Source organism: Phacochoerus africanus, chromosome 7, assembly GCF_016906955.1.
Source record: "Phacochoerus africanus isolate WHEZ1 chromosome 7, ROS_Pafr_v1, whole genome shotgun sequence".
Lineage (NCBI taxonomy): Eukaryota > Metazoa > Chordata > Mammalia > Artiodactyla > Suidae > Phacochoerus > Phacochoerus africanus.
The window spans coordinates 77,313,974-77,326,601 of record NC_062550.1 but is presented as its reverse complement, the minus strand read 5'-3'; the positions used below and the strand labels follow the sequence as shown (position 1 = coordinate 77,326,601).

At 38.4% G+C, this 12,628-nt stretch overlaps 1 protein-coding gene across 10 annotated transcripts in view; it reads right to left on the bottom strand.

The window, feature by feature from the left end:
• PPHLN1 (periphilin 1) overlaps positions 1-12,608 on the bottom strand; it is a 151,064-nt gene extending 138,456 nt beyond the window's left edge. The window contains exons 1-2 of one of the 10 annotated variants that reach the window (XM_047787989.1): positions 12,540-12,603; positions 11,622-11,900 (exon numbers count right to left, since the gene is read on the bottom strand). In XM_047787989.1, coding sequence (XP_047643945.1) covers positions 11,622-11,661 — 40 coding nt within the window. In that variant the 5' untranslated portion in view covers positions 11,662-11,900; positions 12,540-12,603. Of the gene's footprint in view, positions 1-11,621; positions 11,901-12,062; positions 12,143-12,513 lie in introns of those variants that run through there. The other 9 variants (XM_047787994.1, XM_047787993.1, XM_047787990.1 and 6 more) reach the window with 9 other exon arrangements.
• Between the last annotated feature and the right edge of the window lie 20 nt (positions 12,609-12,628).

Below are 12,628 nucleotides of genomic sequence, written 5' to 3'. Positions count from 1 at the left end.
CTGTAAAAACAAGTCTATATTTTCTAATACAAACAGACCAAATAAAATGAACTAACTATCCAAAGATGCCTGAGGAAATTAAAATTAGCTTTTAACATTATGCATAAAGCAACCTAAATTCTTTGTCTTTTTTTTTTTTTTTTTTGCCTTTTCTGGGGCCGCACCGGCAGCACATGGAGGTTCCCAGGCTAGGGGTTGAATCGGAGCTGTAGCCTACAACCCACTGAGCAAGGTCAGGGATCGAACCTGCAACCTCATGGTTCCTGGTCAGATTCATTAACCACCTCGCCACGATGGGAACTCCAAAGCAATCTGAATTCTAACTCTGCAGTCAGACATCATTAACAATGCTATTTTAAAGTAACCAGCATTTAGGTACAAGAACTGATGGAAGCTTAAAAGGAAAAGAAACTGTCAACATTACTTCTCCTGCTTGTCTTTACTGAATCCAGGTTTCAGTAAAAAGGTTTCAGTCTAAAGAATGAGTTAGATTTTATCCTACTTAAGATACAGTAGAGAGAAACAGTAACAGCAACAAACAAATCAAATCACAGGGAAAAAAACCAACAACCCAAAAGAAAAATAAACATATGAAGTCAGTTCACAAAAAAGGAAATACAATGGCTCAATCTTTTGAAAAGATGCTCAACTTCCTTCAAAATAAAGATGAAAACTGAAGCTATAATGTAATACTAATTTTCACCCAAAGCTCTGCAGAAATCAAACTAAGAGTAAGGAAAGCAACACTCTCATACATACATCACACTCTCATCATAGTACATTAATGAAGGAATAGACTGGAAACAATTTGACAGTATCTATTAAAAACTTAAATGCACATACACCTTGACCTGGCAATTCCACTTCTATGTATACTTGTACATATGCACAGGAAAGATTAAAAGCAACCTAAAAAAATCCCTCAGGAGGGTTCAGATTAAAGTGTTATACATTCATATAAAGGAATATTTATTTCAAATATTAAAAATAAACATTTCAAAGAAAAGTATAATCCCATATGTACCAATATAGAAAGATTGCCAAGATAAACTGCGAAGAACAAAGGGCAAATTAACATGTAAAGTATGCTGACCCTTTGGAAAGTAAAAAGGCAGGGTATTTAAAAACATGTATGTATAAGCAAGAGAATATAACTGTGCCTGTCCTCTGGGGAAAACAGGGTGGCTAGAGTATAGGAGGGTAAATATTTTCACTACATGTTTTAATATGTCCTATTAACTATTACAAAAATCAGTAACTTTTTGAAGGTCCTGGAATAGGTTTAATTTGTCAAGTGATGGCTAAAACTATGAATATAAATTAATGAACTAAAGGAGAAGATAAGTAAAAATAACATTCTGTAATTAATGAGAAAGAATAAACTGTAAGAATTCTAAAGAAATATCATATAATTTCCTAACTAGATAGAACGCTAAAGATTGAAATCTACTGGATTCCCACCAAAAAAAAGTACGAATAATTACTATACTACTTACTTGAGTTCTTTCAGGAATCAAATTTAAAGTTTTCTGTATATATCAATGGAGAAAAATAGTTAAGGCTTCATTAATGAAACTCTCAAAATAAAATATTGTGCAATTGTATCTTAGTAAGCAAACCCCCCTTCAAACACCCCTTTTAAAACAGAAGATATTATTTTGACCACCAGAGGCCACCCAAGATTCACAAGAACAATATTATGTCAAGACACTTATAGTCCTAATTTTGCCAGTTGAGCATCTCATCCTTTCTCTGAAAAGACTGCACTAGATGTTTAAGGTTATTTTTACCTAGAATATTAAGAACACTAGCTTTAAAATATCTTATATTGAAAGAAAATCTAGCATCCTTAGTTTGGAAATCCCTACAGTTTTCTACTGACAAAAAAAAAAAAAAATCCCATGTTCAAACGTTATCCCAATATCAAGCCAATATTAATATTAACTCACCAAAGAACACTAAACTTATTAGGTATAAGTTTGATGGAAAACTTTTAGTGACTTTCCCTCAAAAAATATAAAGTGCCTTGAGCAGGCTTAGGTAAAATCTTTTTTGAAAAAGGCATATGCAATTTATGATAGAAATTGCAAATATTTGAAATATTCTTACTTTCAAAAAAAAGTGCATCTAGCAATGAGATCCTGCTGTATAGCACTGGAAATATATCTAGTCACTTATGATGGATCTTTTGAAAAGATGCTCAACTTCCTTCAAAATAAAGACGAAAACTGAAGCTATAATGTAATACTAATTTTCACCCAAAGCTCTGCAGAAATCAAACTAAGAGTAAGGAAAGCAACACTCTCATACATACATCACACTCTCATCATAGTACATTAATGAAGGAATAGAATAATGTGAGAAAAAGAATGTATATATGTATGTGTGCCTGAGAATAATGTCTAGATACTCATATTGCAACTATGTCTAGATACTCATATTGCAACAGAACAAAGGGTGGGGGAAAAAATGTATACATGAGAATAATGTGAGAAAAAGAATGTATATATGTATGTGTGCCTGGATCACTTTGCTGTATAGTAGGAAACTGACACAACACTGTAAGTAAACCAAATATAATGGGAAAAAATCATTTAAAAATAAATAAATTTTAAAAATTTAAAAAGTGAATATATCTATTGAAACTGTAGCTCTATCCACCACTTCAAGAAAATTCAAAGGTGGCTCTCCTAGAAAGATCAGGCTCACCTAACTGCTGCACAGATATTTTGAGAAATGCCTCACTAGCTAAAGGCAGAAATAAGACTGTATTTTTAGTCTTAAATTTATAGGTCACTCCTGATCTAGGGAGTGTTCACTAGACCAGTGATCTTATCTTTTTACGCCTGGCAGTTTGGAAGGTAAATAAAAATTTCATTGCAATACCTCACAGTATTTCTATTTCAATCAATCCACAATTTACAGAAGCTTTAAAAAAGCAACAAAGAAAATAAAAGCATTTAACTTTGATGAAAATCTAGCTATTGGAAACAAAGCAGCTAGAACAAGGCAAAAAAGAGAAATAAAATCATAGAGAAATTCAAAATAGCATTTTGAATGTATCTAGAATATACATCATCAAGAGATCACTTGAGTGCTGGAGGGGTTGTGGAGAAAAGGGAACCCTCCTGCACTGCTGGTGGGAATGTCAACTGGTACAGCCACTATGGAGAACAGTTTGGAGATACCTTAGAAATCTATACATAGAACTTCCATATGACCCCGCAATCCCACTCTTGGGCATGTATCTGGACAAAACTCGACTTAAAAGAGACACATGCACCTGCATGTTCATTGCAGCACTATTCATAATAGCCAGGACATGGAAACTACCCAAATGTCCATCAACAGATGATTGGATTCGGAAGATGTGATATATACACACAATGGAATACTACTCAGCCATAAAAAAGAATGACATCATGCCATTTGCAGCAACATGGATGGAACTAGAGAATCTCATACTGAGTGAAATGAGCCAGAAAGACAAAGACAAATACCATATGATATCACTTATAATGGGAATCTAATATCCAGCACAAATGAACATCTCCTCAGAAAAGAAAATCATGGACTTTGGAGAAGAGACTTGTGGCTGCCTGATGGGAGGGGGAGGGAGTGGGAGGGATCGGGAGCTTGGGCTTATCAGACACAACTTGGAATAGATTTACAAGGAGATCCTGCTGAGTAGCATTGAGAACTTTGTCTAGATACTCATGTTGCAACAGAACAAAGGGTGGGGGAAAAAATGTATACATGTAAGGATAACTTGATCCCCTTGCTGTAGAGTGGGAAAAAAATAAATTAAAATAAAATAAAATTGTGTACATTATGCAAAAAAAAACAAAAACAAAAAAGAGATCACTTGAAATCCATTTTTGCAAAAGCTAAACATGAGCAAATGAATCAAAGGTTTAAAATCCAGAGACACAGGAAAAAGTGAAATAAAAGCAAAATTATCCAATGAGAAATTATTGTATAATAGGTATGATGTTTCAGTTTGGGAAGATGAAAAGCATTGGATGGTGGTGATGGTTACACAGCAATGTGAATGTACTTAATACCACTGCATGTACACCTAAATGGTTAAAATGGCAAATTTTATGCATATTTTACCACATTTATATATTTTTTTAATGTGAATTTATCTGACATTAAACTCCCCACTGAATCTGCTGTATGTGACAACCACTTCTATAGGGCATCAATCTGTATTTTGAACTTAATTCCTACTAGAAACAAATAGCATCCACAAAAGAGCTAGTCTATTACACTAGTGTTATCACAACCTCAATTCCTGCAGTGAATCCTATGACAGTTTTGGATATTTGACTCCACACCTAAAGATACTCCAATGGAATATTCACCTTACTAGGACCTATAAAAATTACAGTTTCAATTAAAATGTTTAGGAAATAAGGTAAATAAATTATCTTTACCTTAAAAACTTTACAATTTCTAAAGCTCAACTTCAAATTCCAATTGCTGTGCATATAGGCATAATTTTATAAATGGAAATTAGTTTCCTTTACAATTGACAATAAATTGCTTAAATGACTAATTACAATGATTAAATATAAACACTAGGTTATAAAGTAATATGCAATCAATTACTTCATTTAAGTTCTTCCTTAATAGTGAGTATACCAAAATCTTAATGTCTTTACAGAATCTGTAGGTACTGTTTTTAAATGTATTCTTATCACACCTATACTGCTTTTACAAAACAGCAATAACCTAATATAATGCTTTATTGTTGTTTAAATTACTATGTATTTTCAGAGTAAGAATATGAAAGTAGTAGAACACAATAGAATGATGAAATTAAATAGAGATTAGTGTAGCAAAATAATTAGCACCCATTAATAGAAAATGCCTAAAAAAAATTGACCAGCACTGCCAAATGATTAACTTCTTTTATCCTTAAGAAATCTATATAATTGAGAAAAGCAGGAATATAGGTGATTCCATAGGCAACCTTGTACTGTTAGTAAAACAAAATACAATGATTACATACCAAAGAAAAGAACATTAGGCTGTACAGAAAACCGGCTTTAAGATAGATCTTTAATTAAAACAACAGAAAAGGTATATGAGAAAGGTACTTTGGGTAATAAGGGAAAAATATGCTAAAATCACCTTGAATTAAAATAACTCTTTTGTAATTTTCAAAGGATTTAAGAATAACTGGGGAGTTCCTGGCACGACTCATTGGTAACAAACCCAACTAGTATCCATGAAGATTCGGGTTAGATCCCTGGCCCCACTCAGTGGGTTAAGGATCTGGCTTGCTGTGGCTGTGGTGTAGGCCTGCAGCTACAGCTCTGATTCAACCCCTAGCCTGGGAACTTTCATATGCCACAAGTGTGGCACCAAAAAGACAAAAAAATAAAATAAAATAAAAAGAATAACTGATGATCTTCAACAGTGCTTAGACAAAGGGGGTGCACAGGGCAGGGGAAAAAAATAACTGATAAGTACTGCATCCTTCTGATTAGCAGCACATGTTTACGACATTATGCAGATTTAGGATATCGACCCATCCTGCACCTGAAGCCAATCAGCTAAATTTAAACAGAGATGCTCTGACTCCCAGTCAAGTGATCATGTTACTTATTGTCATCACTTCCCTGATCTCCCATTAGTGGAGTATCAGAAGTGCTCCAATAAATTTCCCAATCCAACAGCATATGAAAACTGAAGAATACAAATGAAAAATCCTAGGACCCCTCTACATCACAATTAAGCAAAGAAGAGAATTAGAATTCAGTTTGGAGAATGTAAGCTTCATTTAGAAGTTTGGTAATAACTGGTTCTAGACTATAAAAATCTCATTCTCTTATGCCATATTCAACAGAGTATGTTTAATATACCATCGTGGTATATTTATGTCCAGAAAGAAATAAGCCTTTCTTCGAGTTCCCACTGTGGTTCGGTGGTTAACATATCCAACTAATATCCATGAGGACTTGAGTTCAATTGCTGGCCTCCCTCAGTGGGTTAAGAATCTGGAGTTGCCGTGAGCTATGGTATAGGTCGCAGATGTGACTCAGATCCCAAGCGGCTGTGGCTGTGGTGTAGGCCAGCAGCTACAGTTCCAATTCAGCTCCCAGCCTGGGAACCTCCATGTGCCAAGGGTGTGGCCTCAAAAAGACAAGAAAGGAAGGAAGGAAGGAAGGAGACTTTCTTAGAGCACTGCATGGAGTTACCCAACTATTGCCAAACTAGCTTCAAATGAGGACTAAGATAACAGAAGGACTTGAACTGTTAGTGAGAGTAGCCTAGAAATTGAGAAACCAGAAACTCACAGGCAACATCCTTCTGTCAAACCATTCACACTCAGAATTAACAGGCCAGACAATAGAAAAAGATTAGTTTTTCATTTATCCAAAGGTTATGGTAGCATCTTAGGCTACAGAGGAACTCTGCACAAGGCTCTAGTCAGCTTCCAGTATTAAATACGTCAGAATAAATAGCTTTCCCTCTTTCCCACATGCATTCCTTTCTTTTCTTTTTTTTTTTTTTTTTGCTTTTTAGGGCCTCACCCACGGCATATGGAGGTTCCCAGGCTAGGTGACCAATTGGAGCTACAGCTGCCGGCCAACATCACAACCACAACCACGCAGGATCCAAGCAGCGTCAGCGACCTACACCACAGCTCACATCAACGCTGGATCCTTAACCCACTGAGAAAGGCCAAGGATCAAACCTGCAACCTCATGGTTCCTAGTCAGATGCATTTCTGCTGTGCCACAGTGGGAGCTCCACCTTTCTCTCTTTATATTCATTCAATAACTATTTTTGACAGCCAACCATGGTTAGCAATTAGATGACATTTGACCTCACACTTTAGATGAGCAAAAGGCCTTTGCATCATCAATTCTCCACCAAGCATGCTTTTCTCCAGGTATTTGTGTAGTTAACCCTTCAATGTAACCTTCATTCTTTGTCTTTTTGAGGCCACACCCATGGCATATGGAGGTTCCCAGGCCAGGGATCAAATCAGAGCTGTAGCTGCTGGCCTACACCACAGCCACAGCAACACGGGATCCAAGTCAAGCTGCATCTGCAATCTACACCCCAGCTCACGCCGGATCCTTAACCCACTGAGTGAGGACAGGGATCGAACCTGCGTCCTCATGGATGCTAGTCAGATTTACTTCTGCTGAGCCACAATGGGACTCCCACCTCCAGCGTTTTCTTAATGTCATTTTTCTACCGGATTCCCCTAATCTTGCTATTTTTTTTTCACAGCACTAACCATCTAAGATACTTTATAATTTTGATGCATATTATTAGTCCCTTGCTACTAGGAATATGAACTCTATGAAAGCAGGGATTTCTACATTGTTCATTAATATTAAGCACCTAGAACATTTTGTACAATGTATGTGCTCAGTATTCATAGAGGAAGTCCATGAATGCTGGTCATATGCCCCCTCTAGATAAAAGATTCTCACATCTCCACCTCCATCCCAACTCCTCTCAAAATGATTAACTCACAGCAGCTCCAACTCAATATGCCAAAAAATAGTTCTTCACACTTCTCAGAAACCGGCTACATCTCCTGTCTTCCCCATTTTGCTTAATGCCCCCATCAGATACTCAAAGGTACAAATCAGAAACCTGAGTCACACAAGACCCGAAAGTTTTCATATTTAAATAACTAACCCCAGTTATTTCTATAGCCTCAATACATAAAGAACGTGTATCTCCGCTTCCCCATCCCTGCAACCAACACCTTTGTTCATATGCTCTTAATCTAGCACCGGACTCCCCAACGGTAAAATGCTGGTCTCCCTGCTTCTGGTGTCACCTCCTCCACCCAGCAAACTGTAGCCAGAGTGTTTATTCTGATCATACACCTGATTCGAAAATCTCTCAGTGGCCCACCCATATCCTAAAGGATGAAGTCTAAACTTGAAAAAGGCTTGTTTATAACCTTGCTCTACCTTTCCAGCTTCATCACCTACCAAATCCCTCATGGCCTCCAGAACCTCCAGACATATCAAACTACACCTTGTCCTGCAACTGTGCCACTATTTCTCACTATCATATCATGGCACGCTTTTCTCTTCGCCTAGAATCTTTCTGCTACTTATCTGCCTTCATCCTCTACTCTTCCTTCAGAATTCAGCTCAAATGTAAGTTTTTCTTACATTCTCCAGAAAGAATAAAGTTCTTTCTTTGGGCCTCTCAAAGCACCCTGCAAAACTAGCATGATATAACATTATCTTCAATTTGTTTTCCTTCCTCTTCTCCTCCCAAACTGAACACCACTGGAAAGGCAATGACTGTACTCCTCTCTTACTCCTCTTGCTTCGTGGAGTAAATGCACTTATTAAATGTTGGCCAAATAAACATATTATTCATATGACCACCATACAAGCCATTCTGAGGAACCTAAATATTAGTTTGTGCCTTTTGGTTATTCAGAAAACTTCCAGAGTATGGCTCCTTTCACACTTCTCAACACTAATGCCACTTCATTTTTGAGCAAAAGGTGCCAATAAAAATTCTTTAGCTCTAGCACCTAAAGCAGTGATTCTCAGACCTGACTGCACATTAGCATCATCTAAAGAGCTTTAAAAAATATTAATACCTAGGCCCTGTCTTCTGAAATGCCTATATAACTGCCTGGGATTTTTTTTGTTTTTAATTTTAAACTTATTTCATCTTAGGATCAGACCCATTGATGTTAAAGCAAGGTAAATGTATTCTTGACATCTTAAATTAAAACAGGAAGTTTTTAAGGGTCAACTTGGATCTAAAAATTACATAATATTATTTCTGCTTGAAAATGTTTAAAATTCCAGACATCTAAAACAAACAAAAAAAAATGAATGTTATAATATAATTAAAGTCCGTGGGGGAAAAAAAACCTAACATACATGCCAATTAAAATGGTCAAAATAGGAGTTCTCATTGTGGTTCAGCAGTAACGAATCTGACTAGTATCCATGAGGACAGGGGTTCAATCCTCGGCCTTGCTCAGTGGGCTAAGGATCTGCTGCAAGCTGTGGTATAGGTCGCAGACATGGCTCAGATCTGGCTTTGCTGTGGCTGCGGTGCAGACTAGCAGCTGCCACTCCAACTAGACCCTTAGCCGGGGAACTTCCATATGCCGTAGGTGTGGCCCTGAAAAGACCAAAAAAAAAAAAAAAAAAAAAGTCAAAATAAAGCAAATAATCCACAGGAATTAATCATTGTTCAGTGCTCAGGGAGGGATAAATGCAAGCAATGGTAGTTAAGAATGCCAAGAAAATGTAAACAGAATCAAATCTTGAGAGACTGTTTAAATGCAGATGAACAATAGTAAATGGCAGAATCCAGGAAAACAGAAAGGAATTGGGGAAGATAAAATGTGCATGAGAAAGACAGAAAAGACCAGGGCAGAAGATTCGCATTGCAAAGGAGTGGGAAATGAGCCTGCATAGGTATTTAACAAGTTTTCATTACCTAACTCCCTCGAAGTATATATTATCCTTCCCATTTCACATAAAACATGGAGGGTCTGAAAAGCTCAAATTCCAGGGCCATATGGATCCTGGAATCAGACCAGGCCTTTATAACTTTAAAATCCAGCCCTTTCAACCCTATCACATTGCTACACAAAGCAAACGGCAAGGACAGAGAGAACAAATTCAAGGACACAACAAAGCAAAAAACTAAAGGAGTTCCCTGTAGACTTTTAAACCTAGATATGAGATGAGGGGGAAAATGTCATTTCAGAAGATTCACCTGGCAGTATTCAAAACGGATTACAGGCGAAAGAGGCTAGAGGAAAGGAGATCATTGGCTGTTTCATAATGAGCAATTTAACTTAACTCAGTACTGTTAAAGCACAGCCTTCTCTACTAAGTTACATGGCTTTCTACATTACCTGGTTTCTCACTGCTTTAAGCAAACTTCTTTTAGAAGCCCCACTGTACTGTATTAAATACCTAGTAGTAGATTTCCTTTTTACAGCCACACCTGCGGCATATGGCGTTCCCAGGCTAGGGGTCGAACCTGAGCCGCATCTGCAACCTACGCCACAGCTTGCAGCAATACCAGATCCTCAATCCACTGAGTGAGGCCAGGGATTGAACCCACATACCCACAGACACTATGTCGGGTTCTTAACACACTGAACCACAACAGGAACTTGAGTAGGAGACCCTTGATTGTTCAATAAGTGATCAAGTAACAGAAATTACTGAAAGAAACAAAAATACTGGATGTTGACTATGTATAATATTTCCAAATCTAAATCTCTTTTCACCTCTGGATGGAGGTTACAGTCAACCAGTCAGCCACCTTCTAGTCTTTTACTCTCCGTTTCACCCTTTTTTAAAAAAGGATACTCAATTAATTTTGCTAATATGTCAGTCAGATCTGGTTTCCCTGATCAAGAACCCAAACAGTTTCTTATTAATTACTGTAACAAATCCAAACTTCTCTGCCCTTCCTATGTGCCCTCTATCATCTCACCTAGCCTCCTGTTCTCTCCCAAAGAATCATTCATGCTGTGTCTCTTCTCTGTCCCATAAAGTAACAAACACTACTCTGGAGTTGTCTGACTTATTTCCCAAGCTGGAATACCTCTTTCCATTGTCTCAATTTTTGAACATCCATCTAGGCCCAGTTCAAAATCTATTATTCTCCACAAAGCCCATTTCTGAAACTTAAAACAGATTCTAAACCAGTGAATAAGAAGTCACAACTTGTGTTTGGCCCAAGGTTTTTTTCTTAATAAAACTTTATTCCATTGACCATACTTTAAAACTGGGAGATAACACTTTAAGAAACTGTATTTCCAATTTTCCTTGAAAAAACTGGATGCTCCAGTAACAATGGGACCACACAATCAATTTCAGAGCCACACCAGTTGTACCTGAATAGCAGCTGACGCCTTTTGAAAGATTTTTACATTTTAAAGTCCAGAGATGATACATCAACAGCCTAACTTCTGAGACTGTACCTGCAGCAACTGTAATAATTAAGAAATACTGGACTGCCTGTTAGGCCCTGGAATTACAAAAGTAAACGAGACAGATACGGTCCCTCCTGAACAATCTAGCTCAGTAGCAAAAGAGATAAGCAATCGAGATATATCTGGTAAGTGCTACTATGAGGGAAGCAGAAGGCACTTAGCACTTGGTAAGAGTACCTAACTCTAAGAGAAGTCAGAGAAAGTGACTAAACTGAGATCTTTAGCAGGTGTACGAATTATCCAGAAAGAGGTAGGGTAGGGATCCGGAAAAATCAAATGCCACAGAGAAAAAAGAACTTTTGCAAAGACCCTCAGGGAAGAAAAAAGTATTGAGAAAGTGATATGAGTTCAGTACCGCTAGAGCCTTCGCCCAGCCTTAAATGCAGGTGTCAGAGAATGGGCTCAATTGAAAAGGCTAGAGGGAAAAAATAAGTGTCAGGAGAAGGAAGAAAATTCCATAAACAGGTGTAACATGTAAAAGAGTTTGTTAAGCAGAGAAGAAAGGTTTCAGAGGGCACAGATGTTTTGTCGAGGGGTGAAATGTGGAAGAAAAGGAGAAAGAAGCAGTGATAGCCTAAATCAAGGGAGAGGGAGCACAAAGCAGCACGGGGATGAGGATGTAGCAAAGAAGACCAAAGGGGCTTACATCTTGGGCGGTAACCAAGGATAACAGGGATGTGAAGCATAGTAGTTTTGGTGGGCCACAAGTTTGCCAAGAGAATTAGTCCCAGCGGTCCCCTGGTGGACGCGGAGGCATTCGGGCCTCTCAAAATCCTGCAGCGCCCTGGCTGGATTGCACTTCCGTCTCTCTAGAAGACATCAGCTTCGGTCTGGATTGACTGTGCAGGCTCCAGGAGAGGCTCTGAGTTCCAGGCTGCTGGCACGCAGGCTCCCGGGGAGTGGTTAGAGGCCTGGTCTGTGTGTGCTGGTGGGTAGAAGTTAAGTATAAACTACCTTGCATTATTTTCTGATTTTTCTGTAGGAAAGATGGGCCTGTTTACAGCCACTTAAGAGAAAAAGCAGTGTGTGCCCATTATAGATTTACAGGAGGAAAAAAAGTGCTAAGAAGTTTAACATTTGTCCATACCAATACTCAAGATGAGTCATTCTGTGAATCGGAGTCTCCCCCAAGTTGACCTTGTCTCCTCAACAAGACTGATATCCTGCAGCAAAAGGCCTGTTTTACACTTTTCTGTAGCTCCTTAAGTGCCTACAACCGAACTGGGTACATCGAACACATTCAGTAAATTTACTGACTTCCTAACTGATCTCGAGTCATTAAACTCACCTAGATCAGTCCTCTTTTTACATATTATGGTGCTATACAGAAGCGAACCTATACCACAGACTCAACACTTTCTTTATTCCAAACTCCCACTAGTCTCTCCACCCTCAACCGCAGGGGCAGAACTGTTGCACGATTCAAATGCAGCGGGAGACTCCAGGTCCCGCCGCGGAAACGCCCACCCGCCCGCTCACTCCTTAGAGTTGTACCGGCCAACGACCCTGTACCGGCCCACGCGCCTGTCCCTGCCCACCTCTCAGAATGATAAAATCCGCTCACCGACTCTGAGCCTCCGGGAGACCCCGTAAATACAATCGTCCGCTCGTCGCCGCGCTCCCAGGCAGCACTTCCGGCGCGGATAAAGACGT